The 25,134-nt window shown below is 41.3% G+C and overlaps 1 protein-coding gene across 4 annotated transcripts in view; it reads right to left on the reverse strand.

Moving 5' to 3' along the window:
• The window catches only part of SH3PXD2A (SH3 and PX domains 2A), a 287,812-nt gene that overhangs the window by 91,801 nt on the left and 170,877 nt on the right, over positions 1 to 25,134 (reverse strand). For 2 of the 4 annotated variants that reach the window (XM_044438062.1, XM_044438043.1), the window contains exons 6-7: positions 24,028 to 24,056; positions 7,537 to 7,581 (exon numbers count right to left, since the gene is read on the reverse strand). In XM_044438062.1, the coding sequence (XP_044293997.1) occupies positions 7,537 to 7,581; positions 24,028 to 24,056 (74 nt within the window). Of the gene's footprint in view, positions 1 to 7,536; positions 7,582 to 24,027; positions 24,086 to 25,134 lie in introns of those variants that run through there. The other 2 variants (XM_044438052.1, XM_044438081.1) reach the window with 2 other exon arrangements.

Raw genomic sequence — 25,134 nt, forward strand, 5'->3', positions numbered from 1 at the left:
GGCTAGATGGAGTCACTAAAGCAGTTGGTGTGAGCTTAAGTGGACTCCAGGGGATGGTGGAGGACAGGAAGGCCTGGAGGAATGTTGTCCATGGGGTCGCGATGGGTTGGACATGACTTCACGACTAACAATGACAAGTAATCCAATGTGTATCAAGCTTCAAAGTGGAGCAACTTCTTTGAGATTGACCATATGCAGATTTCTAGACTATACAATTGACCATTCACATGCTACACAGATACAAGTCTTCATCTGTTTTGGAATGTGAATCTGGAAGAAACAGGGCAGTGCTATCTATGTAGGAAGCAAACACTCCTAATCTGCCAAGCACCTAAAATGGTCTTGCTGCAAAGGGCTGAGTAAGTCACCACGACCTTTTCATGAAATAAAATCACTTGTGCCTTTGGTTACATTTGAAGTTCACCCTTTGACAACTGTCAGCTATAAAAATGGGCCACTTGGTAAAACCAGCAAGGGGTTTTTTGCTACACTTGCCAAGAGGTTCAGTAGCCTATTCCCCACACATGATGGGGCTGTCTGTTTGGGCTCAAATAACATGACAACATATTGTGGGTACAACAACCCACACAACAGCCCATGGGTTGTTGGGGTGGTTTGTTGATCATGAACAAGCCATCCCGGGAGACTATCCAACCTGGATTTGCACAACACAGCAAGCTATTGTGGGTAGCAACCCGTGAAGCATTGTGTCATGAGAACCCAGTCATGGCAGACAGTATATAATGCCAAATGCTGCAGGGAAGTTAACTTACTGCATTTTGTTGTTACATGCAATCTGGCCCATAGGTATGTACTTCAGAAAAGTAGTGGAGGGGAGCGATGAGTCTAGAGAGATGACTGCAGCTCACAAGTTTTAGAAGGAGAACAAATACAAACTAATATGCCTTTATTGAGTGCCTGGCATACAGCAGTTTCCTTCTCTTCTCAGAGTTACGCTACAGTGCATTTTGACACACACTAAATGGAGGTCCAAATGCCTGCAGCTTGTCAATGCAACCAGTCTGGCTAGGTAAAATTGTACAGTTCCAAACAGCAAATCTGGCTAAGAAACATAACATTTTAGAGATAGCAGCTTTCCTTCTCAACTTTGGTGTCTCTTACACCTAGCTGTATGAATGTGTTCCTGTAGCCATGTGTACAAAAGGTATCAGATTGGCTGCAAATTTGCTTTTCATTAAAGTGCTGAAAGCCATAATTTGATACCTAAAGGAGCTTTGAGTTCTTGATATCAAAACCCTGTCTAATGAGGTACACATGGTTTCCAGTGCAAGCCATGCATAATCTGGGAGCAAATCTTTTGTCTTTAATTTTTCTGAGCACTTTTCCCTTTCCTTACTATCCAGACTGACTCTGGCATCCCTTATGCAAATATATTTGTTTAGAGCAAGGAAGTATTATTTGCTTATTCCGAGAAGGTTCCCCAGATAGCTTAGTCCTCCTTAACATATTTATTTTGATACCTACAAGGTAACACTTACAGGCATAGTTTTTAGTCCCTGTAATTGTAAATCTGTCAATGGGCAGGAAGCATGTGCTATGTAATGTCCAAGGATAATATATGGTCAAGTAGCCTATCAACTCTTAGGAATTTTTTTAATGCTTTGGCTACTGGGTGGTATAAAATGTAATAAATAAAATGCTGGGCTCACATGGATATCGTAGTTTCAACCAGGCTATAATTTGACAATGTTCAGATGTTTCTGGATTAATCTGGAATACACATGCAAAAATGGCAGTTAGAAGAACCTCACAGAAGCTACATAAGCAGAAGTGCTGAGTAATTATGGACTGGAAAAGTCTCATTTTCTTGTTGTATAAAAGTTCACAGACTTACATTTTGAGCATCTAGAACTGCTGCTAATAAAATTGTGCCTCGTTATTTTACCCCAACAGCAACAACTGTTATAATGCTGGAATTACAGGGTACAGATACGGGGCTGCAGTAACTATTCCAGAGTACAGAAGAACATTCACTCTTGCCTGCTTTAATGTGCTACCATCAGCACTATTAAAAAGAAGATTTATTAAGACCCCAGTCAATGAACGGGTATGTTCTTGTGGTACTGGTGTAATAGAAATAGTGCTTATATTGCAGCTTTTATAGGGAATGCAGAGAGAAATTGATTACACCATTAATAACAGACCTTTATGCTAATAATTCTTCCACTATGGTATCAATTTGTTTAAGAGATGTATCCTCTTATGATACTGGAAATGTTGCCAATTTTTTTAAAACTTTCTTTTATGGTCAACCTCTTGACTGAAGGTATTATATAAACTGTAAGCCATCCTGAGATGTTTTATCAGGAAGGATGGAGTAAAAATGTTTTAAATAAATAAAATAAATAAAAACTGCATTTGTTTTAACTGTGTTTTTATTTTAGTATTGCTATTTTGATTTATTAGGGTAACCAGAATGAATGAATGAATGAATGAATGAATGGGGTAATTTGATGGCCAAATATCATCAACTGGTAATAGTTCTTAAACAAGTTAAGATTAACACAGACATTTACATATGATGTAGGAATGGGCCACTTCTCAACTGCTTATCTATGTATTGCTTTAAAGAAAACATGCATGTATATAATTCTAAGTCTGTCTTCCTATCAAACTCCTTTTGCATGAAAGCAGGAGCTAAACCTCAGCTCTAACTTGTAAAGCCCTGGAAAATTAGCATCATTCAAATGAATGCAAATAAGAGATCAACATCTCTTTGAGTTTTATATTTGCTGATACCAGGGAATCTTGAATAATCACCTGGATGCAGAAAATTGGCTCCCTCAATTGTTTTCCACTAACTTTAAGTCCTCATCATTTCCATTAACTGTCAGAGTTACAGCAAAAACAATTTGCAGAAACACCGTCAGGAATGGATTCCCTAGACTGAGTTATTATAAGGCTGGACACAACATCATCATCAAACACATGGCATATTATCCAGTTTATTAGGATTCACTGAAAAGGAAGGGACCCCTGCCCCCTACTGTTCTTGCTTTACTACACAGAACCATCACTGAAAGTGGCATGGCAAAAGAGCAACTTCTTTGCTGGAGGAAAAGCTGCATAACAGAAACAGCTTTGTCCTTCTGACCTGTGACGCGGTCCACATGACACACAAACCCACCATGACTATGAGGGCACCATAGCTTAGTGTGTTGTCTGAATTTATTTATTTAGAGCATTTTTATGCCGCCCCCTTCGCAAAAAGCCTCTGAATCTGGTACACTTCCAATGAAGTGGCTTGTTTGTAGCTTATAAGTCACCTAACCAGGCCATACTTGTTGCATAGTTTTCTTACCCAGCCCTGGTTTTGTGTGTCATGCAAACCCAAATGGTGATTTCCTTGTGCCTTGAGGTAATTTGCTACTAATCCACATGGCAAGAGCAACCACAGGCAAACCATAGGAGACCCAAATTCTCACAGGCAAAATTGGTTCCTAGGTTCTGCCTAGCAACAGATTACACTGTGCCTGCAGAAGCTTGCCCTCCATCATAAGCACTAGTAACTGATTGTGTTGTGGCAGCCCTGATTCCTAGTGAGTTACACCTCCAGTCCACAACAGGTAGTCCTCCTTCAGGAATAAGAGGTGAAGCTCTTTCTGCCCTACAGTGAAGAGCTGAGTACCAGTAGTGCCAAGCATGGTCTTCCTGTAGCCATTCATGTCAGGGAACCAGGAAATGATGCCAACTCCATTAATGTGTCTCGCTCTCTTGGCATGTGGCTTAGCATGCCATACAAACCCAGCCACTGTTAGGACAGGAAAACAAGGCTATACCCCCTACGCAGTTCTTCCACAGATGATGGCAGCTGGAATCCTTAGGGCAAAAAGAGTTGCTCTCCTGCCTTGCCATTATCAGTGGTGTTTCTGGCTGCCTTGTTTTGCCAAAGAACAGCAGTGTTGCAGAGCAAAGGTCCACCACTGCTTTCAGTGAATCCTAACAAACTAGGTATTCCACCATGTGCTGCTGCTCAGTGAGGTTCTTAGAGATATGATGAAGCAACCCCTTTTCTCAGCATCTGCTATATTTATGCCCTGGAAAGTTTGCTTCTGTTCCCTCATTCAGAGAGGCTTTGCCAGCTGTGTCTTCAAGGATGCTACCACACCAAAGGGTAGAACCATGTTGCAAACTGTGGATGACTGCATGGTGCAAAGGCCACCAAATAAAGGTGCTAGTAGGTCTGTTTCATTTCTGAGAAGATGGAAGGAAGAACAAGCACACAAAGCTTGCTAGTATAGTCACAGGATCAGGTTGTCATTCCTCACCAGTGAATCTGGTACTTTGTACAGTGGGTAGGAGACAGGCTGCACAGAGAAAGCACTTGTACCCTTGGTAATTTATATTTATCTATCTCTTTTGCCTTTTCTGTCTGCCTCTCAACCAACATTTCCTTCATGACTGCACCCTGCGTATCCCGTTTTGACACCATGGCAGTGTACCTTCTCCTATGCTGGTACCTCCACATAAACAAGCAATAAGTACACTCTGTCCCCTGAGAGCTCTTGCAAGCAGCCTGCCAGTTAGAACACACTGAGGTGTAATTCTCTTTAGCAACCACCTTCACTGAAAGCAGTCCTCCCACACACAATTTTTTGGGTACTTATGCTTTTCCATGCCATTTCTGTATGCTCCTCTCATCCCCAGTTCTGCTACTCTCTTCCAGCCCTGCTAAGCTTTCTTCTTCACTGGCAATTGATCCAGCACAACTGGATACTTCTTCAACCATCATTCTACATGGAGCACTGGCACTAATTTTCGCTGTGGCGGAGGCCCCCCTAAAAGCCATCATCACAGCAGCAGTGATGCAGAGGAGGAGGTGAGGTACCTTCCTGATATATCTATGACTGATTATGTGATACTCCTCCTGCAGCAACAACTGGCAGGATGGCGTGTGGAACAAGGCTTTCTTGGGAGCATGAGTCAGCCCCTCTGCATGGGACATGCAAGTGGCAGTTGCTGAGGAACGCTCCCATAAAGCTGTGCTTCTTTGTGTCTTGATTCTGCAGCTCACAGGAAACAGGTGAATTGTATGCCAGTGAACACTCCCCACACAGTTTTGTAGGTGTCAGTGTTGGACATGAAGGCTTGGGATGATGCCAGGTTTGGGGCAGTCTTCACATGTCTTGGGGCACCTTTGGAAAAAAATAGCTTCTGAAATTAGACTGATTCTTGCCAGCCCGACACGAAAATGCACAGGAGCATCTCAGAGAAAAGTTGACTAACAATATTGCTTTCAAACTTGGCTACCTACTCTTGGTCACCCTGGCACCAATAAGTCTACTGTATGCAAAAGCTTCAGGGAGACGGTACACTTTCTAAAGGAGTCTACTTACTGAGACATAAAGGCAAAGAATGAGCAGAAGAACAAGAAGGGGTTATGAGAGCAGTGCTTCCTTTAGGTGGCAGATAGCCACAAATGGTTCTACACCATGACCATCCAAGCACTGGTCATGCTTGCTTTTCAAAGCATGCCATGATCTCGGGGGAGAGTTCTTCTTTTTCTGTTATGGATAGAGTTTAACTAGCATGTGATCTTGCAGAACTAAACATGGGGTTGAGCAATCTCATCATCTTCCATTTCTTGGGAAATGTTCGATGAATTTTGGGGAAATGTCATTCTTCTTTCAGAACATTTAGGGGAATGTTCTTCTTCATTAAGTACATGCTGGGAAATGTTTTTCATTAAGGACATGGACATCATGAAGTATGTCAAAATTAGGATTTGTGCAATTTTATTTGTATATTAGATTGCTGTTGTATACAGGAAATAGCTGATACTGAGTGTCCCTTAATCCATTCTCAATTGCAGACATATGGGACACCATCCAATACAAATATCACTGAATGAGTACTGGTTAAATGAACCTTTAAAGGGTGCAATCATGTCTGAGGGAGAATAAATAGCCTCAATCCACTTGAACAGAAGTATCCTATTTCCTGAAGCTTCTTGCATACTTTGATGACGACAAAGTAAAGTACAAATATCAAATGGATCACAAACACACACACTTAATATTTAAGAACTAAATGGCAACAGGCAAATAAAATCCAAGTAGTCAGAAATATCTTCATCAACCTGTCTAAAGAATTAAAGAGAAAGGAGATGAAGAGGGAACAAAATAAAAGGAAAGAAATGTGAGACTGTGTTACAGGAAAGAGACAAGAAGTTGTACTGCAAGATTTATGCATTCATGGATACAGTAAGTGCATGCAATAGCAAACACCACAGGAAGCAAATTGAGGAAATTGTCAAGAGTACAGATTGGAAAAATAATGGATCATCATACTTTTGTTAGAAAAAAATACTTGCACTGGAGACATAAGGCCAAGGAAGAAAAGAATAAAGCTAAAGGACAGGCTAAAAAGAGAGGAACATAAAATTTGAAGAAACATAAACATGGAGGTATTTCTGAAACTATTGAAAAGGTTCAACAAGTACTTCAGTTTATCCAACATACAGCAGCAAGACTCTCACTGCCCCCACACTACATCTGGATTTGACTGTATTATGCCAATTCGTCTTTAGGCCCAGTTGAAAGTCCAGGCTAGGGTTCAAGTTAGGTTTTCAAGCAGATTACCTGAAGGATTGTTTCATCTCATATATGCCCATCTGGCCCTCAAGATCAACTTCTCCAGTGTCCACATGCCCCCAACATGTGAAATATGATAAATGGTTTCTGTGCAGAGCGCCACATTAGTGGTGGCACCCCAGTTATAGAATACCTTCCACTGACAGACTAGTTGTGGCTATTTCAGCCCCTGGTGAAGAACACTGAATTTCCCCAGAATTTAATATCTGTAAACTTTTGAGTATACTGAAGTTTGGATCTGTGCATCCTTTTAGAAGGCTGCATATTTCTCTATACTGTGTGACTTTCTAATGCTAGTTTTTTTTTTGGGAAAAGAAAATACAAAGTACATTTATTCCTTATACTAACATGATTGCGTCCTTGAGTTTTTATTTAAGTTGAAAGTTGCTATTTATTGTTCTGTGATTATATTAATCTTATGAGGCAGTGTATATATATTTTAAAAACAAATTAATGCTTCTATTTAACGAACAAAATTAAGTGTTCTTATGAGTGCTGTTTAGAACTCTGCTGGAAGACATGAACCTTACCCAGCCACTTACCTTGGAGTCTCCCATTCCCATCCCCACCACCCCCAGGCACCAAAGCTGTAAACCAAGGGGTAGAAAATATGCAGCTACATATGCTGAACCAGTGCAGCTTCTGCCACATCATGAAAAAATGTGCTAGAGTATTTTTCAAAGCATCCAATTTGCACAGAAGGTTGTTTGCAACAGCATCTTCAAGGACCAATTAGTTCAATAATTTGAAAAAAAAAATGGGATGGTCATCTGGCGAACAGTGGCTCATGGGGTGTGTGTGTCTCAAAAATAGCACCCAGACCTCCCAAAGTTCCTCCCCTTCTTCTAATTATTAATTTAACCTGGGATTTAGGATACCAGAAAGAGCAAGTACAAATCCATGCATAGAAACAATGTTGTACCTGCAATAGCCTTCTTTGGAGAATCAGATAAGCTGGACATCCAAACTTCAGAGCCCAAGAAAAGAAGCAGCAGAAAAAGAAGAAAAGCAGAAGAGCCATTAGAGATACAGAGAAGCAGTTTTACAGCTCTGCAAATACTAAACAGGTTTAGTTCTTTTTTAATGTGGACACGGAGAGGCTATGTCCACAAATCTTGCAATAAGGAAACAACTGAGAAGGCTGCTAAAGGAGAGCATTGGCAGACACAAAGGTGTTCCCAGGATAGAGTTTGTAAACAACAGAAATAGGTTGTTAGTTACATATTTTTTTCCTGTTGGTCTAAGATTCAAACCAGACATTATTTTAATCTGTATCTAGCAGATGTAGTTTTCTTTTCCAATTTTACTCCTGGATAAGTGCCATGTAGTTAATCCAGGAGGTAGAAAAGGCTCACAGCAGGTGGAGGACCGCCCCCCCCCCACCCATCCCTACACTATTCAGATTTGGCCTCCTTCACCTATTCTAGAGTAAAAATGGTGCTAAGAAGAGACATAGCTGCTACATATAGATTTAAAGTACTGCCTGTTTTAGCCCTAATCAGAATATTTGCCTTACAACTATGCAATTATTCACAAGACCTATTTCATACGGAGCTAAGCCAAGGGCTGTCAACCTATTAAAGAATTCTGAACTATTAGGCTCACTAGAGAACAGGTAACCTCTAAATATTCCATACTGTCAAATATACAATGAGAATTAATTAGTTAATATCTGCTTAATTCTGACACATTGCCAAAACTCCTGTTTAGACATTCTTGTGAGAAACTCAAGTTTAAATATTTGTTTTATTCAACTGCAAGTTAAGCTGTAAGAACCAAAATAACCTCCCCAAACCTTTCAACCCCAGTATTAATCATGTGTAGCCCCACCAATAAAACCCACACCTCCCCATAAGCAAATAATCAACTAACGTTTTAGTTGACCTTTCTGTCAATTAGAGCTTATAGCCCTAGTTAAACGTGTTGTTGAATAAACTGGTCTTTCATAGTCATATAGAGTAAAAACAGGGAAAATAGATTCCTTTAGGACACTGACAAGAGTGGGAACCACAAGGAATGAAATTGCCCATAATCAATTTAAAACCTGCAATATATCTATATATGTGAAAATAAATTCAACTGAGTTCAGTGGGGCCAAGTGTCCTTGACCATTCATTGAAGCCTATGGGTGGAATCCTGTGTCATTTCAGACAGGAAAAAAGGCTTCCAATTCCTAGCATGCCCAGGTAGCTAGTCTGGAGGCCAATTTCCTCTTCTTTAACCCACCAGGGTTTACACCCTTTCCCCAATTAATTGCCACCAACCTGTCAGGGGAAAAAAGCAGCAGCTTGTTGTCAAGTATCATTGGTACAATAGTCTTCTTTGCTATTTAAACACGGCCAAATTTCAGTGACAAACTTTCCCCTTTTTGCCAGTGCCATTCTATTAAATTTCAGTGGTGGTAGGGAGGCAGTTGGAGGTTATGTTGTCCTCACTATAAGAAGAATTTTCAAGTCCAGTTTGCATCAGGGCCTGCCTCTTGCTCCCTAGTTTCTAGGGGCAGAGGTCATTCATATCACTCACCAACCTATAAAAAGTAAGACCTTTTATACAAGAGAACATATTGTCAAGCTTCAACTATTGATAGCAAACAACTAAACATCTGAAGAACCTTATCTTGAAGAACATAGGGACCACTAAGCTGCAACCATTTAGGGTAGCAATTCCATCCCATATCCTGTACCAACATAATCATCATCTCCCCAGGCTTAGATAGAATCAAGTTTAGGGGAGAAAACAGAGTTCAAAACATTGAAGCAGTCACTAACATTTTATCTCCATGTGGCCTTGCCCCCAGAGGTATACTTGGCTGAGCCTACGTACCACTGCAGATCACAAGCTTAACAAACTCCAGACCATTTAGGGTTTGGCTATATTCAAGGGGGTAGCTTTGGATCTGTGTCCAAATAGGAGCTTGTACAGATCCTGGAGCAGGTATTATGTACTCTCAACATGTGTCCCAAACACTGTCAAATGAAACGCTAAGGATTTACTTGTAACACCACACTATACTGGTTACAAAATCCTATGCCTCAGTTCATTCACCTGTAAAATGGAAGTTACCCATCCCTGAATAAAACCTCCATCTCTGGGGGAGAAGACACACGCTCCACTCTGAGAGTCTTGCCCATGACCCCAACTGTACTTAGATTTGTGGTCGTTTGGTGGTGTGCAAGGAAAAGTATTCCACATGTTCAGTGCAGAATGCTCAAGGGCACTGGGTCAGAGGCAGATGCAGTCAACTTGAAGAAGACCTGGTGAAATCAGTGGAACTTAAACCTTCTTGTCTAATTTAAACATTTCAATGGGTCTACTCTACACAGTACCGAATCTGGATCCAGCACTTTTTTAATTTAGATGTTCCAGAGCCAAGTACATGGCTAAACCTTTGCCACGAGGCTTTTATTTAGAAGAGTTTGTGCATGGCAGTTAAAACACTAAACCGATACAAACATACTTCTATTGAGGTTTGTCTGGATAAAGAGAAACAGAGGTGACAGTATAATGAAATAAAGCCACAAAATAATTCCATCCAGGGGAAAAACTTCAAAACTCCCCAACTACCCCAAACAGAGTTTGGACTAGCCATGCCAAACCAATATTGAAAGAGCCAAAAAACAGGCAATGATGAAAAATATCTGGAATAAGAAAATGCCTAGAGCTTAGGGTTCTATTGGAACCATATGCTCCTGCAGTGGCACAAGATATCGCTTTTTAGAATTGTATGGAACTGACCTACTTGGGGAAAGGGGTTTAGAAAGAAGTGGAATGAGATTTTATCCCTGAACTGCATTTTGCAGGAACAGCTGAAGTGTAACCAAGTTATTCACACAATTGCCATTTAATCAGATTGTCCTGAATGCTAATTGGTTGTAAATGTTTAAATTAAGCCTCCCCCACGCGCACGCGCACACACGTCAGCAGCAGCTGAGCCAAAGCAGAGCACAAAAGGCAGGAAACTGAGAAGCAAGCAACTGGCAACTATATCGCAGATTTCCAAATAAAAAGATATACGTATGTATAGTAAGAACACCAGATCTCCCCTCATCTGACAGCAGCTAGACAGAGATGAGAGTGCTTCTGAAGGGGAAGACAGCTAGCATATTTCACTTCAGAACATCTGTTTAACATTACTTATAAGGCTTTAATTCTTTTAATAAAATAAAAAGCACAACGTTTATGCTTTAATTGGGCCCAGCCTTTACAACAGGGGTGGGCAACCTACAACCCTAGGTCCACATGTGGCCCCTGGTCTAATTTCATAGGGTGTGGAGAGCCTGGAGTAACAGAAGGAAGCCATGGGGGGGGGGGCACAATTCAGACCTCTGACAAGAGCAATCTGTTCCTCCCTGGCAGTCTGCTGGGCACTGAAGAACACAAAAAAGAGGATGGCTGAGACAGAGAGAAAAAGAAGGTATCAGAGGGGGAGGGGGAGGGGGAGAGAGGGGGGTAGGGACAAGGAAAGAGTGACCAGGGGGGTAGGTAACTTTGCCAAATTTTAGCTCTGGCTCCACCCAGTCCTGGCATACACTCCCCACTGATTAACCCAGGATAGTAATGCCTTTTTCCATGATACAAGCTGCCCCACCATTAACAGTAAATTATAACACACATTAGAGCATTGATTTCCACCAGGGCATAAGAAGAGGAGGGAGGTCAGATGCGGGAGTACCAAGGTAGCCAAGGTGACTTTCTTTTGAACATATCATTTTTACATGGTTGAACAGACAGTCCAAGTAATGACATGTAAAACACCCTGAACTCAAATTTTAGTTGGACTCATTATGAACAAGTATTTTCCTCCCGTGAATTATAAATTTGGCTTGCCATGTCTGGGTCCATGTTCTTTCCCACAGTGCCTTACAGATGCCACCTGGGGGCAGCTCCCTCTTACACCACTATGCATTCTCTTGGCTAACCTCCAGTGGCAAAAGAACCATTTCTGATAAATAACAACTTGGGTCCAAGTAGAACTGCAAATTCTGAGAGTGGACAACAGGATTTTGCAATCCCAATTCCAATCTTTGAAAATCTCTCTCTCATTCTCTACTGGGAACACTAGGACCAAATTAAAAGGCAACAGACCAGGACATATGAACAGTTTTGAACAGAATCCAAGAAAGGAGTGGAAGAAATTATGTTAAATTCATAACAGCAGCTATCAGTCTAAGTACTCTGGTCTGGTGAACACCAGCTATTGAGAAGATGAATATCAGCAATGCACAGATCCGGGTAAAAGAATTTCAGGCTAAGGCTTTCCCATTTGTAATAAAACAGCAAATTTATATCATGAACGAGTGATGTGCAAAGGTCTGCGATCGTCACTCAGTCCAAATGTGATCTCATTCCCTCAGGAAGGAATGCTAGTGTTTTGTGTATTCCACTTCTCTCCTCATTCTTACTTCCTTTTTCTGTCATGATGTAAACTTCCAGGCAGGGACTCTTTTGTTTGCATGATTTCATATAAGTGTTTCTGGTAGCCTTTGGTCTGAAGGCCAAGATTTAAAAAAAGTTTTAAATAAATAAGATATAGAACTGAAAAAGAAATGATTGTATGTTCTGGGCTCACACAACACATGCCACACTTAAGGTTGAGTATGGATTGTCACTGAATTGAGGATTTTTGAAGCATTTTGAGCTACTGTTTTGTGGGAACCCAACTATGCAAACAAACCATGGTTTGTTAATCATGAAAATGAGGAAATGAAGTCCAACTTTCTCAAAATACAGCTAGGTAGTTTGGATTCTGAAGAGGAGTTGGCAGATAACCCTGAACCATCAAGGTTACAAGGTGAAGTTACTCAGACAGCGTCTGTGAACAAAACTGTCTTGGGAAAAGGAGAAATTGCAGAACAGGAAGGGTTGGAGGAAGTGGGAGAATTGTTAGACCTCATAAAGAGATGACAGGCTAAATGAACAGGCCAATTAGGTAATGTCAGTTGTTTCCACCATGAGGCCCTGAAAGTGGCATTAAGACCCTTCAAAAAAGCAGGAAAGGAAGTGATCATTTCAGTTTGGATTCGACTTTTCATATGAAACTACTCTGACATGTCAGAGGGAATCATTACTAGATTTATGCTGCTTATAAACCTGCCAAATTCCAATACAAGACTGTTTTTAAAGCTTTCCTTTGCATATATGGAAAAGGGAGAAGGGCACGGGGGGAGGGAAATGCTCACAGAAAATAACCCATCAAGAGGACCCATGGTTTCTTGCAGGATTGTGAGTTGTGGATTTTTTGTGTTTAAGAAACCATGGTTTGTTAGTACTACTGGGTTCACACAACAGAACAACCCTTGGCTCAGTAACAACCCACAGTTCAGCCCAATTCATCCTTCAGTGTGTTATCTTGTTTCGTGAACCCAGTCATGTGTGCAATAAACACACTTTTGGGGAGTTTTTTCCTGCAAAGAATAACCTGCAATAGATGAGTAACTTCTGCACAATTTTGAGCTTTAAGCTGATTAAGGATCTTCCTTACTTCTTGTTCTATTACATACCTCAAATATTCTGTGCAGTGAATAATGTCCTGTATTAATATGTTGGATGCTCTTTTCATTCTGTTAATGCATTAAGGAGTGCGACACCAGTTCTCCATCTAGTTTGGTCATGTTTTGTAAACACAACATGTTGTTCTCTCTCATCATAATGCATGTTAACTTTTCAAAAAAAAAAAAAAAATAATGCCAGGAGATAGCAGTGCTACCCGAACAGATTTTTAGTGCATCTGCATGCATCTCATGAGGTGGGCTCAAGTTCACAAAAATTTTCCCCACTTTTTAAATCAAGAAATAGAAACACAGTATGTGCTGTTCAAACAGAGTCCCTGATTTCCCTTCTTCAAAGCATCGGCCCGTTGGCTTGCTCTAAGTTGTCAGCCCTTCCCCATTTCCCATTACAAACCAATCAGGACTGACTTCCATTTGCCACGTAAACAGAACTGCCTCATTTATAAGCTCTTCTCGCACACAAAATGATTGGAAATATGCACATCTGGCACACATGTGACTGAACGGTGCTTCAGAACTGATCACGTGAGTCACAAAAGCTCAAGGGGGGGCAGGTGGGGAAAAAGGGGGAAAGAGGGAATAAAACCCCAAACCCTCTACTTGAGCCATATTTTCACATTGTAACCCAATCAGAGGCATTACACATGCTGTGTAAACAAGGGATAGTCTGCATTTACACAATTGGTTGTTAGACAATAACATGTTACTCCTCCCATGGAAACAGCTGCATCATCCAAGGAAATCTGGAGTGAACACTACCAATGTTGGATTTCATTTATAGCATGTTCTGTTCATTTATAGCACCATCTACCTTATGTTTAATCCTCCAGAAAGAATCCTGATCTCATTTAAGACATTAGGAATCTATAGGATTATTTTGTTTTGTCTGGGCACTTTTATGTCCAGGGGGAGCTTTCCGACTTTAGGGAGCTGAGACAGATTGCAACCTTCCCCCCTTCCTCCCCATATGGTTGCTATATTAAGCCAGCATGCATTCAGAACTGAGGGAGGTTATAATACTACTATTTTCGGGTCCAGGCAGTGCAGCTGGATACTGAAGAGAGTCTGGATAATTTCATTGCCATCAATAACATTTACAACTATGCAAGCTAGGAGGAAATGGCAGGAATTTGGGCAAGAGTTGAATGCCTGCCAGAGATGGGGAGAGAGCTTTGGCTCATGACCAGATAGTATCACTTAGCTGATTAGGTGCATCTGTAAGGGCTCTAATATCCTATGGAAAAATATAGATCATTACAGAGAGACTGCAGTACTTTTGAGCTGAAGAAACAATGCCAGGTCCTTAATCCTTTCTTTTTTGTTTAAGGTAGATTTTTGCTTTCTCCAGTCCAGACAGCTGCAGTGACAGACCTTATCATATAGTGCATTATTTCCTAAACTTCCAATAGTTGAAGCATCCTTTTGCTGAATTGAAGCCAGAGAAACACTATTTCTGATTTGAATCTAGAGTGTGGCTAAGAAGCAGCTGCCCTCAAAGGAGCCCTTTCCTTCCATTTCTCCATAAATCATTATTGTGGCCACACCTCTTCCAAGGACAGGTAATCCAACGTCATCTGAATTTCCCCCACCATATTGCAAATTATGAAACAGCTTACTAAGTTGATTGTCATACCTCCTGTGTGGTAATAAAAAGCAAATGCATTTGCTACTAGTCGGGTGGAAGAAAACCATTTAATATACTTCTTAAATGCTATTGAGAACTGAGTAGGCAACCCCTTCTGTTGGGTGGCTCCTTTAGGCTCATAAGACCCTTTAATTATTTAGCATTACTTCTCATACCCTATGAGAAGGGCTGAGGCAGAAGTCCATTCAGTTCACAATTTCACACTTTTAACTCAGTGTGCAAACCAAAACTTGGTTATCTTTCAAAATCCTCACTTTTCTGAATTTTACAATTTTACAAAAATATATATATCCATAAAGATAGCTTGCAAAGATCAATTAGTAAAACTTGCAGCAATAAATAGATAAAATTACATAAAATATATATATTAGGAAAAATGTGCACAAAAAATGTCAACATTTTCATATGAACTTCAATTGTTTTCAAGTATCAATAGTTAGGAAAAATAATACTTAAGCTTAGGAAAATAATAGATACCCTACACATGAGGAGGTCTCCTCTATCACTCTTGTATGGACTTAATTTGCAAGCAGCATAATTTCTTTTACCACCAGTGCCCATAAGTCACATGATTGTGGAATGCTTTCCCCAGTGAGGTTCACCTGGTACCAACCTAGCAGTGTTTTCAACATCAAGACTTTCTTCTACTCCAACACTGGATGGCATTATGAAAGGGCTTTTGCTGTTGCTTTAAATCAACCCCTGATAATTTTATTGGTAGCAGATTTTTTTCAAACCGATTTAAATTTTCGTATGATTTTGGGTAGATTTGATATTATGTTGTAATAATATAACCTTTGGCAATGGGGTGGTACAGAAATGTAATGAAAGAATTAGGCAAATGAGTGACTTTCACTATTATCTAGATTCTCCAAAAAAAAGAAAAAAAATCCCTCTTTTGTTGGAACATGCTTCATTTTGCACAGGAAAAGTGCACATGTCAAACATATTTAAGAGAGCATCTCAAGTATATATACTTTCCTCAAACAGAATATGCACATTTTTAAGTATGGATGCAAGTTCAGGGATTTATAAGCTTTTTTTTCCAGAGAATATGCCCTCCATATTTGAGGTTGTGATCATAGCATTATTTCCAACATTGCATACATCTTTAGAATGAACAGCTGAATGGATACTGCTCTCAGCTTCTAAGAACACGTTCTGATGTCTTAAGTTCCTAATGCATGTAGAAATGTGATGAAGGAAAGAGATCTATAAAAATTTACATAACTACATAAGGATATTCATTCAAAGTACACCCCCCGCTTGTGTGTGTGTATAAGAATTTGGGTGTACATCCACTTCAGACAAAACTGAATCCTAGACTGAGGAGCAGGCCACTTCAGGGAGATTCAGACTCAATCTGGTGAATCAGAAGTTGTGAAATAATTCACAAACAATACCTGTCTGAAATTCATAGATTTTCCTCCATTGCCATGTTATCCATAAAAAAGAAACACCAGGCAAGCAGATTTTATGATTGACAGCACTAAATTGCAAACAAGCATGGACTTCACCAAGCAACACTCTCCCCAATAGCAGTATGGAGAAGAACACTGAAACTCAGAAGCAAACAACTGTTTTCAGTGCTCCTGCTAGTTCCTAAGTGCATGGAACAAGTTTGGCACAGTTGCAGGTGGCATTTTTGTTTTGTGGTTTGTGAGCCTTTCTCCTTATTTCCTGTCAGACCACTTCCAGTAATATCCTGTCCTAATTCCAATCCCTTTTTGTTTTACTTTTTATTTAAGCTTGTGGTTGGGTCAGTTAAGTGTTTCGTAGTTAAAAGATTTACAGGTAGGTCACTTCACCCCACCTCACCCCAGTCCGACGCTGATTCACATCTAGAGTTATTTGTAGGGGAGGGGCACACTTAAAGTAGCCAATAGTGGGAGCTCACTAACATCCAATCTGACTACAAAGAGTCAGAAGCAGCCGCCTGGAAGCAGAGTGGGAATGCTGGATGGGTTAGGGTAAGTGCTAAAGCTGTGCAATATGGCGGCCGCTCTGCCTTGGCAGATGGGTCTCTTTCAATAACCTCCAGCTTTCCCACATGTGAGGCAGCAGTGCTTTTGGTGAGTAGGGCGGGCGTGCTTCTCACTGCCAAGAGATGATGCCCCTTCTGCTGCTTCCTCTGGCCCTGTCCTCCCAGCCCCCCAAACCTCAGCAGGCAAGCAATAGCCATGTTTTCATTACCCGATAATAATCAACAAGGAGGCACATTAAGACCATGGAACTAGGGCTCAGGAAATCTGGGTTCTAGTCCTCACTCGGTCATGGAGCTCACTGGATGACTCTGGGCCAGTCAGACTCCCATCCCAACCTACCACACAGGGGTATTGTTGTGAGGATAAAGACTGAGAGGAGGGGGAATACACACACACACACACGTCATCTTGAGTTCCTTGGAAGGAAAAAAAAGGCAGGATAGAAATATAATAAATAAAGCTGAAGATTTCTGAAGAACAGCAGCACTTTGGGCCCAAGGTGAATCCAGCCACATCCAAAGTAGTCTGAACTGAAGTGACTACTCACAGCATGATGTGAATTGAATCTTGCCTTCTGTGCACAGTCCTAGCAAGTGTGTGCGTGTGTGCATGTGTAAGGGGCAGTTAGTAGCCCAAGGCAATGTTTTCTCGTTTCAGAAACTACAATAAGAGGCTTATTTCAACCATTACATCCAGGTACTACATTGAATCCAGTATAAATAGACTTTCAGTGCTTCCCCATATGAGATTTTCCTTACAATCCCCACCTACCCAATAGCATCATGTGCCTTAATGCAGTATGGCATGAGCTTGCCATAAATGTATAAAGGAAAGAAGCTTTAGTATGACAGTGTTTATTGCCTGCAATTTATTTTTAACGTCATTCGGCAATTGCAGCTTTACCACAAAGCTAAGGAGTTCAGTTCTTTGGCAGATTTCATTCAATTGCAACATTGGCTAAAAAAGCTTGAGCAAGAAATCAGTTGCCATGTGCAAGAAAACCTCTTCCCTTCATCCTCAAGCACAGCAGACTCTCAAAAAGAACCACATAGGGGTGGACTGCACTGAGTTTCACCACAGATGTCCTCACCAAGCGCACAAGGGACCGAGATGCTGCATTAGCACCATTTCTCATTCAGACAAGAGAAGATTAAGGCAGAGCCTGACACTTTGTTGTACATGCTGGCGGAGGCCAGGGAGACATTGTATTCTGTATTTCCTTGGCTCTTCTTTAGCCTCTAATGGGGTCGCCAGCACTGGAATATGAGAAGTGGATGTTCTCTTAAGACTGAAAGCACTTCTCTTCGATCCCAGTTTGTGTTATTTCTTTCAAATATTTATAAATCACAGCTCAGCTAATTAGCTTCCAAATGTCAGGAGTGAGTGAGCTTCTACATCTGGGTTCTCCTGCTTCCTCTCCGTGGCCCTCTCATAGTCAAGCTTTTGACAGTCGTTGAGCACAGTAGTTAGCAATGAGGACTCTGAACATGTAAGTTTTATGGTTGATATTGGTTTTCTGATTTAAAAAAAAAATCAAAGCGTTGAATTTCTATTCAGTCCAGGGATGAAAAAGGCACGTTAGAGTTTAGGGGAAGACATAAATCATTTATAGGTCACATGTAGATTGTTCTCTTTTGCTATTTTTTATTTGGAAGTGAATGAGAGAATTGCATCAAAAAAATCCTTATTTAGAGAGTCCTTACAGGAACGTTGCTGTGTTTGGTGAGCAGTAACATTCACCACCATTGCACTTGAAGGTTAAGACATACTAAAATAGACAAGGCAGCCCTGCAAACTGGACAACAACTCTTTAAGGGTACACTTAAGGGTGAGGGGGTTGTATTCTCAAGCCTCCTAAAACCATGGACTGAGACATTCAGACATCTTTGAATGTAATTTCATTTCTTTGTACACCTAGAGACAGCCTCCAGGGAAGTTGGAGATGCCTCAGGATAGCTTGAATCAGGTGTCCTCTTTAGTTTCCTCCCCTGTCCACCCTTGGAAATACCCCATTTTACCCTTCTCTGAAGTTACCATGCCAACCTTGGAGAGGCAGCTGGCTGAGAGGGTGTTGGCGCTCCAGTTCCCCATGGTAGAGTAGAGTGCTATCTCCGACTTCAGAGCTGGAAATCTGAACTATCCTGTGCCCCCTCAGATGCTGGGTCACATTATTGCTCCCTAAAGCAGTCAAGTGGTCAATTGGAGAAGTCAGAATTTTAAAATGGCTTGCTTGCCAAAAGAAATTTAAGCACTGTAAATGCTTGGCTGGCATCAGCTCAAGCACTGCCACCGAGGTGTGAACTTCACAGAGTCATGCCATGTGTGTGTGGTTCATACAGTAAAATAGAATTTCCAAATGCTGCAAACCAGACAAGAGAAAGTTGCATTTCAAGGAAAATATTTCAGAAGGAGAGACTGCCAGAAAATACTTCAGCTGCCAAATAACTGTAGAAAGACCCCTCAGACCCTCCCACCACACAAACCCTGCCTTCTAGAAAGCTCTAGGCACTTGAAATGAAACCTAGATTGCTCAACAAGATTCTCACCCCCATAAGCATCCACTAGCTTTACTGCTTCTAATTTGCCTCTGTTTGTGCACAGAAACCAAAACAGTTTCAGTCTCTGGTAGAAAAATATGCACTACAAGACTACAGGATGTTGCCAAATGGAAAATTATATTATCTCTTTCTTCCAGGATAAACCATATTCGACAAGCAGAATTGATTTGGCCAATGAACACAAGCGGCAGCATCCAACTGAAAACTAGTGCTACTGTTGTCAGGGACATCGTTAGCCTAAGAGATCTCTAGCACAATGGTTTTTCTGGAAAACCCATCATACCTGCTAACACTTCTGGCATTTGGCCAGAGGTTGTTTCCAGTGTACTTTGTTAGCACCAGTGTCAAGTCAGATGTTGCCCACAGGATTGCATTACTCCTCAGATATGCCAGTGGATTACAAATTTAAAAAAATGTATCTCCCTGAACTCATGTGTCAAGCTTCATTCTCCTAGTCACTATGTCCACGAGAAGAATTTGAATACCAAAGCCTGGAACGTAGAGGGACATGCTCATAGTTGCATGCACACACACTAATGTCTTTCATTGTGACAGCCCACAAATTGCTGCTTCCATAAAGACAGCAGGATAACTACCGTTCTCATATTGAATAGATTAGTAGGCCCAACAAATTGAATTTCATCCACCATATGTTTCAAAGAGGTTCCCATTCCTGCAAGGCAGAATCTTGAGGGCAGGCAGAAATGATACATCAATTTAGTACTCTTCTAAAAGAAAATTGAAATGTGTTGCTATATACACCACAAAGCTGGTCTTCAATTAGGTACCAGTAAGAGAACCACCAGGAAAAAGTCTGCAAGAGGAGGGTCCATAGCAATGCTAGCGTTTCCTTTTGCTTTGCATGCAGAAGGTCTTGAATGCAATCTCTGGCATCTCCAACTGACAGGATCAGGAAGCAGGTTAACAAGACCCATGCCCAAGACTCTGGCCTGCCCCTACCAATCAGTGGACCACACACAGAAGCCACACAGAATGGGTGATACAGAAAACCCCCATATCCACAGGAATGGGGTCCAAGCCCCCCAACCCCACCCCACCCCACCGATACCTGAAACCACAGATAGTAGTGAACACTATATACAACCAAATACATTGGTTTTTTCACAATTTCAGGACAGAAGATTTGTTCTTACCACGCATCCTAATAACCTCAATATACCTTTATTTCCCTATTAAATTGAGAATTTTCACTTCAAGGAAGCACTTTACAACTTCTCTTTCAAACCAAGGTCAACTGTGGTTAAGTGAAACTGCACTAATTGAACCATTGGATATGGGGCCTGCTGTATAACCTGATAGAAGCTTGAGTCTAGTGTTCCTCAAGATGATAATGTAAGACAAAGAATTTTTAATGTAAGAAAAATTGCAAGTTGGAGGTAAAAGTGTGTCCCAAGCCTGAGAATGTTGGACTACTGCTCTTTTAACAAGGGAAATTCCAGAGGTGCAGAAAGAAAGCTTGCCATGCTTCAAATATAAGAAGCAAGTCTTCACACAATAGATACTGTGTTTGTAGCAAGCACAAACACCGGCTATGAGAATTGCATCAGCACTGCCCTTGGGTTCCAGGGTGAAGGGAACCAGTTGGTGAAGGCTGTCCTGCCTTGCCACGGGACAGCCTTTGCCAACTGGGAACCCTCTAAATATTTGATTACAACTCCCATCTACCTGCAGCCCATGGCCGGGGTGGCTGGGAATGACTATAGGTTGACACAGTTGAATAGTACACTACCAGGAAAGACTGCCTCCAAGTATGCTGAGATGGCTGATCTAGAAGTTCCTGAGAACATTAAGAATATATATACAGGTATGCAGCCTGTAGGAAGATGGTGTGTTTTTACTGATGTTCCACTTCCCGGTCCTCTTCACTCCAGATGCAGTGGTCCAAATCCTCTCATTTCCACCCTACCATGTTTCAGACTCTCCCCACCCCCCACAAAAGCTCAGGCATCCAGCATGTTTGGCATTTCATATATATAGAAAATAAAAGGCTTAAAATAATTGTCTAACCAATCATGCCCCAATCCCTTCCTCCCTCTGACCCAAACATACACTTGAAACACTGCTTTGTGATTGGTAGGTCCTAAAAGCATTTTGCAAGGTGGCTTTTGGTACAAGTGAGAAGAATCCATTGCTCCAAAGCTGTATTCCTTGGAGAAGGCAGGACAGCAGTTTCAAACAGTGTAGAACCGTATGCGCCCCAGTTCTGCCTGTGTTGGTTTCCCCTACTTTGACAGCAGCATTCTGACTATCAGTTTGAATGCACCTTTGTATTATAATTAAATTGCTTGTGGACATACCCTAGGGCAACCAAGGCCCGAGCTGGAATAAATAGTCCTGCTACCACCATCCCTTTGAAAACATGGTGATATAGCCTTATTATATTCCCTATTTGAATATCAAGCCACATGAAGCATCCAGTCACATGAAGGACAAGAGTGGTGCTACATTTTTGAAGGGATAACTCCAATGATACTTCTCTTACCCTTCTACAAAAGCTACCAAAGGTAGAGCGGCCCTGTTCTCCAATGTTCACAATTCTGGCCACCTGACTGAGCCAGAAGCAGGATACATGCAGTAACTTATAAACATGAGAGAACTTCAGACTATGCTTAGCTTTCACACAACTGTGCCAAAAGCAGCTGAAAATCAGGAGAAAAGAAATGAGACTCACATTGGACCAGTAAAAGTGAGAGCAATTGTTTCTACCGGTCAAAGAATTGGGAAACCTTTATGCTCTCACGTTCATCTTGGCTGTTGTCTGTGCAGGATGCTATCACAGCATTGCCATACAGGGTCTACTCTACTAAGAGGTTCTGGTAGATATGCCTTGGGATTATGCCCCAAGCAGGCCATGCTTATAAAGCATAGATCATATTATGTGGCTGGGAGTAAAAGGTATGGCCCAATTGGTGGGATGTCTTGCTAGTACCTTAGCTCTTAGGAAAGTCACAAGGACCCATTAAAGTAAGAGAAGTAAGTCTCCTTTTGGACATTTTGAGGCAAATGATTAAATATAGTAGCTACAGCTAACATGTATTGTGTGTTATCTGCATGGTTAGTGGCTATAATATTTAAGCCAATTATGACAAATCTGTGGCACTTTCTCACATGAAAGAGAAAGTGTGAGAGAAATGGGAGGATGCCTCATTTAATATGGTATGGGTTACCACCCCTTTTTAATAAGCACTTGTTATCAAAATCTCTGTTCAAAATCCAATTATGTTACAATGATATTCAGTGTTTTGCCTAGTATGGTAAGGGAGCAATCCTAAGCATTTTTAAACAGAAGTAAATCCTACAACTCCCATAAATTGCCAACCAGTATGTTTCTGATTGTTTCTTAACCATGCATAGAATTGCTCACTAAAGGGCTTTTTTCCCAACCTGCCATACACAGGTTTGAAATTGCGTCAGGATTTCTGGGAAAAGAGGGAGGGAGGAGAGAGAGAGATGCCAGCAATCCATTAGGATATCAGTTAATTGCAAAACTGAAGCATTACTGATTTGCTAGCCCATCCATGTAATTAATCAGGAATATGTGCCAAATGAGATGATATATCCATAATTAGAGTTAGCCATTTCTCAAGGAATAGAAATTAAGGTTTAACCCAGTCTGATTCAGAAGTTAAGACCTTTGCGCTCTCACACATGCACAAGTGGGAGTGTTTCTATCCGGTGAAACCACTGTCCTATATAGGCCAGTATTTTCAAGTATGACTGGCAGGGTTTTTCCAGGGGCTCAGGTGGTCTACTGTGCATGGTCCCTTTACCTGGTGCTTGCTTTGGCAGCACATATATTAAATTGGAATGATACAGAGATTAGCAGCCTCCCTTTTACCTAGAGATTGAATCTACATTTTGAACTGTACCCTGCCACTAGCCTTAGCCAAACCTGGCATGGCAGTATATAAAGGCATTTTTATATTTCGGCTGCTTGCAAGTGACTTACAAATTCAAATGCTGTAGTTAACCCAGTACGAAGGGCAAAGAGCTTGATTTTTAGGGTTGCTAAGGTTCTGTAAATAACCACACAATATTCTCTTTGTGAAGTGGTAAGGATCAGGGTTGGTTGAGAAACCCTCATGCTCCAAGAGAGAATCCACATGACAGCAGGTAGGCAAGAAGCAAAGGAAACCAAGGCTTTTTTCCTTCAGCAGCAGCGGGAGTCCTGTCCTGCTTCAGCAGAGAAGTGTGTGGTTGTTAGACAGCTAACCTAAAGCAAGATAAAGGAGAGCAGGAAAAAAAAGTATAATGCACAGCCACGGCTCAGTTTGCAGGTGTGGGTTATAGTATTTCTGGTCCTCCAGAAATAAGTCTATACAATCCCTTGATAGCACATTTACAGCCAGGTTAGAACTGCCTTAGCCAAGGGCATTAGACTAGAGAGTCTTCAGGTAGGTTCCAATTCTATGCAAAACTAAAATGCTGAAAGCTTACATGATCATAAACACACAGCTGTTATGCTGAATTCAGCACTTACAAAAATGTATCTCACCATCCAGGCAATATTTCGCTCAGAATATACAATCCGAAAGCAACATTTTTTTCTACTCAGCTACAGAATCTGCTTAAAATCTTCCCACTCAGTGAAATGTTGCATGCTCAAAATATCTCACAATGTGCAAATAAAGCAAGTTAGAAAACATTTAGATTCATAGCCATGGAATTATATACAGAATGAGCACCATCTCTTACCTGATTTCCTTTTGGAGGATCCATAATCCCTGAAAAAAAGGCAACAACAGATAGACATGGTTAGGTCCTGGAGCACAGGGGAAGAAAAAGGTTGTTCCCAAGCTCCTACCCACTTGTGCAAAGGCACATTGTGGGATCCCTCTCCTTTAAACTGGAGCCTGGGAGCACAAGGCATTGATACACACACCAGTCGGTGATGCACCCTCCCAGATCAGCAGCAGCTGGTGCTTCTGCAGAGCTGGAGTGTAAGAAGCCCATGTGATCCCCTTGAAAGAGCCGACCATCCACACGGCGGGAGGGGGGGGCGATATCAATCCTTTCCCCTCTTTAAATCAAGCTTCAGATAGAGCTGTGGCTGGCTTAACCCCTTATTGTTTTCCTCTAACCCAAAGGCACAAGCCTGCTGCTATTGCCTGCCATGTCCCTGCATTTGCTCCATTAAGCAACGTTTTGTGATGCTTGTGGGTCCAATGGTTGCAAAAGCCGTTTGCCATCTGCACTGCCTGCAGCTCCTTCTAGCTATCTCTTGTCTGTACAGAAAAAAGGCAAGCAAGCTTCTTGCTTAGAAGGAGAGTAAATGCAGTTTCCTCACGCTGGCTGGAATACATGCTACAGCAAGCCGGTTCTTTTGATTATGGGGCAGACAAAGCTCCTTTATTTTTAAGGAAGGTCTTGTTAGGACATCCAATAGTGCAGAATAGCATTGATGGTCCTTAATGAGAAACACGTGTATTTCCAGAGCAGGTTTTTTTTTTTGGGGGGGGGTACAGTGAAATCCTATGTGTGTAAAACCCATTGAATATAGTGGGAGTTAGATCTCTTGTATGGCTGCAGGGGGTTTCACCTCTACATTATCAAAATGGAAGAAAATTCAGCAGATGTCACATTTTTCTAGTACCCATTTAAAGATTTTGCCAATCTATTCATACAATCCCTTTTTTCTAGAAGTGAACTTGGTCACTTGCCTAATATCCACTGGCATTCCTTTCTTAATTTTCCAAGCTGTTCTTAGTTTTGCCCATACTACCAATGCATTTGGGTTTATTTTCAGCACTTTACAAATAACATTCTCTCTCTCTCTCTCTCTCTCTCTCTCTCTCTCTCTCT

The sequence above is a fragment of the Varanus komodoensis genome, unplaced genomic scaffold, assembly GCF_004798865.1.
Source record: "Varanus komodoensis strain SLA01 unplaced genomic scaffold, ASM479886v1 scaffold1, whole genome shotgun sequence".
Taxonomy (NCBI): Eukaryota; Metazoa; Chordata; class Lepidosauria; order Squamata; family Varanidae; genus Varanus; species Varanus komodoensis.